This window comes from Carya illinoinensis, chromosome 1, assembly GCF_018687715.1.
Source record: "Carya illinoinensis cultivar Pawnee chromosome 1, C.illinoinensisPawnee_v1, whole genome shotgun sequence".
In the NCBI taxonomy this organism is placed as follows: Eukaryota; Viridiplantae; Streptophyta; class Magnoliopsida; order Fagales; family Juglandaceae; genus Carya; species Carya illinoinensis.
In genome coordinates, this window is record NC_056752.1 from 32,197,389 (window position 1) to 32,202,346 (window position 4,958).

The 4,958-nt window shown below is 42.1% G+C and overlaps 2 protein-coding genes across 2 annotated transcripts; both read left to right on the forward strand.

The window, feature by feature from the left end:
- Positions 1-1,943: 1,943 nt before the first annotated feature.
- LOC122287689 lies at positions 1,944-3,437 on the forward strand. The gene is made up of 2 exons (XM_043095516.1): positions 1,944-2,819; positions 2,919-3,437. The coding sequence occupies exons 1-2, from the start codon at positions 1,944-1,946 to the stop codon at positions 3,435-3,437; spliced, it is 1,395 nt and encodes a 464-aa protein (XP_042951450.1).
- A 150-nt stretch (positions 3,438-3,587) lies between these two features.
- LOC122287844 lies at positions 3,588-4,958 on the forward strand. The gene has a single exon (XM_043095528.1). The coding sequence runs from the start codon at positions 3,588-3,590 to the stop codon at positions 4,956-4,958; it is 1,371 nt and encodes a 456-aa protein (XP_042951462.1).

The following is a 4,958-nucleotide window of genomic DNA, read 5'->3' on the forward strand; positions in this document are numbered from 1 at the left end:
GAGTATAGACAATTGCAAGTTCTCGCAACAGAAACCTGTGAAGCACGGAAAAAACAGGTTAAAGTAAATAAATGATATCGTATACAAATCCGAGCGAAGCAAAAACAACGATCAACATCAAAACGGACCGGATCATTGGCGAACAGATCGAGAGAAGCCGGGAATCCGTACGTAACAAGCGTCCCGTTCAAGTACTTAGCGCAGTGTTCCAAATTTCCCACATCGGCAAATGCGTACTCTCTGGAGCACAAATCAAAACCATAAACATAACGCTCAATAAGATACATGCCTATACATATAATGTGGATATATAGCATGGTAAATGTATGCTGTGCAAAAAGAAACCCTAAACTGTTGAGAAGCTCACCCGATTGTGGAGCCGGACTGAGTGGTGGCAAAAGGAGCCCCTAGCGACGGCGATACAGAGAGAGAGAGAGAGAGAGAGAGAGAGAGAGAGAGCGAGAGAGAGAGAGAGAGAGAGAGAGAGAGAGAGAGAGAGAGAGAGAGAGAGAGAGAGAGAGAGAGAGAGGTGAGGCCAGATTTGGGGAAAAGGCAATTTCCGGCATGGGGTTTGGGGGAGAAGGAGGGGGCGGACATGGTGGGGTCGCTGGCGACGGGCTGTGCCCGGCGGCGTGGGTCGAGGGAGGATCGCTGGGGGAACGAGAGCGGGGAGACAGAGAGAGGGAGGGGGGTGTCTGCTGGAGGGAAAACAAAACATAAATTGGGGGAAAAAAATTGAAACTTGGCGCCCATGTCAATTTCGACTATATTTAGGCGCTGCAAACGTAATTTTACATATGCATCGACTTAAACCGTTCTAAATATTAGATATTTCGCTGCAAAAAGGTAAATTATGCATCGTTTCATCTTTTAAGACCAAAAAAAGCGACGATTTAAAAAATGCTGTAATAGATAACCTTTTGCAGCGATTTTTTTTACAACAATATAAAAATCGCTGCAATAGGCCTATTTTCTTGTAGTGCCTATTTTTAAGAGAAAAGGTTTTCACAACTTATTTTATGGGAATTTAAAATGAACAAAGTATTCTTCTAAATTATAATATGTAATTATTAGCATTTTAAATATTTTAAAATATCAGTATTCAATGATTTTCGTGTTAAACATAATATTTATTTGATAATTTCTTCTATATGATTTCGATTATGTGGATATTGATGAATTTAGAAAGTGATAGTATTTTAGGGTAAGAAGAATTTTAGGTTTTCCAGGAACTAAAATAGGATATTTAAGTATTTCATGTTCAATTTTGAGATAACTGTTCAATTGGAGATTTATTCAAGTTATATGAATTTTCTATAGATAATGATTGATCTTCTCTTAGTACTGTTGAGAGGAAATTCTGAAAAACTAAGAAGTACAAGTAAGTGGGGTTCCTATGCTAGACTTTGTATAAAAAGAAAAATAGAACGAGGTTGATTATAAAATATGCATCTTCATTTTTTTATAAGAAATATGAAAACAACCACAGTTATTTGTTCGGTATTATTCATTAACTCTGTACAAAAGAGAAAGCATTTTATCATGTTTGGTATAGACATGAGGTTATTTTTTGCATTCAGCTTCTAAACTATGCAAAGAGGGCAAAAATAAAATTTTTTGCATGATTATGTGAATATGCTCTAGATCTGTTTGATTATGAAGATGATAGGAGATGACGTGGCACTAGGTTTTCTTTTCTCTCAAACTTGGGAAACTGCTTCGTGCGTAACATTGAGGGCGCCGGCCCTATGCCTTCGCCGGCAGTTGATGGGCAGGTGGGGGAAGGTGGCCTGAGCAAGTCTGGGCTGGGTGAGAAGGTTACGGATGGGAAGGTTGGCTAGGAGCCAGCACGGCGTCGGTTTGCAGAAGTTCTGGGCACCAATCCTCAACTGTTGCCGTGTGTTAATATCCCGCATAGAGAGCCGAAATTCTTAGATGGAGAGATGTACTTTGTGTTCTCAAAAGCAGAGGTACAGAGCTCGGCGGAACCGTTTCGGTTCTCGGTGGTCTTGAAGTTTCTGAGGCGAAGGCCATCGTTGGATCAAATCAGAAGCTTTATTCAAAATCGTTGGGGTCTGAGAGCTGTTCCAGTGATTGGGCAGTTAAGGAACCCACGTAATGTCCTTGTTCGGCTGGTGATGGAGGAAGATTTTATTTCAGTGATGGCTAGGGGAAACTCTGAAGTGCTGGGCGTTCCGTATAGGATATTCCATTGGTCCCCTGATTTTATTGAGGAAGAAGACTCGCCTTGGGTTCCGGTTTGGGTGTCTTTGCCTGGACTTCCACCAAACTTCTTTCAGGAGTCTATTTTACGGAGCATAGGTGATGGAATTGGAAAGTTTTTGAAGAGGGATAATGCAACGGCCTGTGTAACATGTCCGGAAGCAACTCGTATTTGTGTGGAGGTTAATGTGGCCGGCTCCTTACGAAAATCATTCTGGTTGGGTGCTCCACATGGGGAGACTAGTCACTTCCAAGAAATCTTCTACGAATCGGTCCCCAGTTTTTGCTGTTCTTGTCGAAAACAGGGGCACACGGAAGATAAGTGTAACCGGATTAGAATGAGCAAGAGGAAAAAGGAGGTTCAAGGAGGAGGAGGACAGGTTACTTTTGGAAAGGTTGTTTGGAAGGAAATCGTATCTGACGGGAAAAAATCTGCTCAGAATAATAGGCAGGTTGAGAAAGGTCAGTGTTCGATGTCTAGGAGGCAGGTGATCTTGGAAAAAATATCTGAACGGCAAAAGGAGAAGGTTGAAGAGAACGTCCCTATCATTTTTATCTCTCCGCTGGGTATTGGGTTTGATCGGGTTGAAGAGCAGGTACCAGTATTACACACGGCGGAACCGGTCTGGATTTCGGAAAAACAGGGGCCTTTTTGTGATATGATTCAAAAAGATAGTGTTCCGTGTGGGTCGTAGGTCTTGGTTACTGATATAACGAAGGTGCAGCAGATGGGTTCTGACAGTTATGTAGAGCCTCAGGTGGAAAGGAGAGCAGACGGATGCATTCGAGAAAAGGGGTTGGAGCAGGAGGGGGTGCTGGAAATTTTGTTGCCGATCCACTCACCGTATAGGAGTCCAGCAAAATGGAGTGATGTGGAGGATGATAAGTCTTCAGATTCAGGTTTGGAGGCTCTGCACAGTTCTAACACTTCAGCGCCGAGAAGTATTTTGAGAATGATAGATGAGTCTTTAGAATTTGAGCTTGGGGGTATGGATAGAGATGGAGATTTTTTGGTTTCGGAAAGGTTAGAGCCAAGGGATTATGGCCGAGCGGGGTCGGAAGGTGATCAAGATGATGAGTTAAATGAACTGGCTGTAAAGGCTTTTGAATCAGATCCAGACATGCATGTACCTCTAAAAAAGGTAAAGGGGTTGAGAAAAGAAAAATCTGTTGTTGCGTTGGAACGGCGTACACGTTCCAAAAAATTTCTTTGAGTTTTTATGTCTATATTGATTTGGAATATAAGGGGTATTATTTCGTCAAAGTTTAGACTTCGGCATATTTTAAATAATAGCCGACCATTGGTGGTGGCTATTTTAGAGCCTTTTTTGAATAAAAATAAATGTAGTCGATGGGCACGATGGATGGATTTTCCCTCTTTTGTGAATAATGCTGAAGTGGGGGGTAAGATTTGGTTGTTTTGGGCGTCTGAGGTGGATTTTCAGTTGACGGCTTGTTCTGATCAAGCTATTTCTGGTTGGTTTGTGTTTGGGTCAAGGCATATTTTCTCTTCGTTCGTGTATGCTAGCTGTTTTTGGGAAAAAAGAGTCGAGTTATGGGATTATCTCAGGGTACAAGATCCGCAGGGACAACCTTGGTTCATTGGGGGTGATTTTAATATTATTCGCACGGATAGCGAAAAGATTGGGGGTCTTTTTAAGGCTCCTCGGGCTAAAGCTGAGTTTAATGATTGGATTAATGTTTGTGCTTTAATAGAGCCTCCTTCTTGTGGTAACACTCTATCTTGGTGTAATGGGCGGAATGGAGGACGGCGTATTTGGGCTCGTTTGGATCGTATTTTGGTTAATATGCAGTTTATTAATTTGTTTGAGGGGTCGAATTACAGTTATCTTCCTCGGTCATCTTCGGATCATGCTCCTATGCTGTTTCTTTTGTTTAAGAAGAATATTTCTATTGTGAAGCCATTTAGATTTTTACGTATGTGGGGATCTCATGATGGGTTTTTATCTGTGGTGGAGCAGAGTTGGGGTGAGTATGTGGAGGGATGTGCCATGGTGCGGGTTAGTAGAAAATTAAAAAGGTTGAAGCATGTGCTGATAAAATGGAATAGGGAAGTCTTTGGTCGAGTTGAGGTGGAGATTAATAGACTTGAAAATCATATTCAACGCCTTGAGGAAAATCTTGTGACAAATTTTTCTTTGCAGGTGGAAGAAGAGGTGGTACAAGCTAAAAAGGCTCATTTACAATGGGTGAATCGGGAGGAGATGTTAGCCTGTCAAAAATCTCGCATTAAGTGGTTGGCTGAGGGGGATTCCAATTCTAAGTTTTTTCATGCTGCGATGAGGGTGAAGAAAAAAAATAAAATTGTTGATAAAATGGTGTTGGAGGATGGTAGGACACTAGAGTCGGCTGAAGCAGTGCATCTAGAGGCTGTCCAGTTTTATCAGAGCCTCCTCACAGGGTCTAATGTTAGTTTTCAGGAACCTGAGTTGGCGTTGCTATCCCCAGTTGTTACCGATGCGGAGAATGATGCTTTGTGTAGGTTGCCGTCGGAAGATGAGGTTTATTGGGCTATTCGGTCTATTCCTATGGATAGTAGTCTAGGACCGGATGGGTTCTCAGCTGCATTTTTTTCTTTGGCTTGGGATATTGTGAAAGCTGACATTGTTGACATGGCCAAGGAAGTCTTTGAAGGTAACCCTTTCACTAAATTTTTTGGTGCGACAAATTTGGTGTTGATTCCGAAGGTGGAAGAACCTATGGGATTTGGTTAG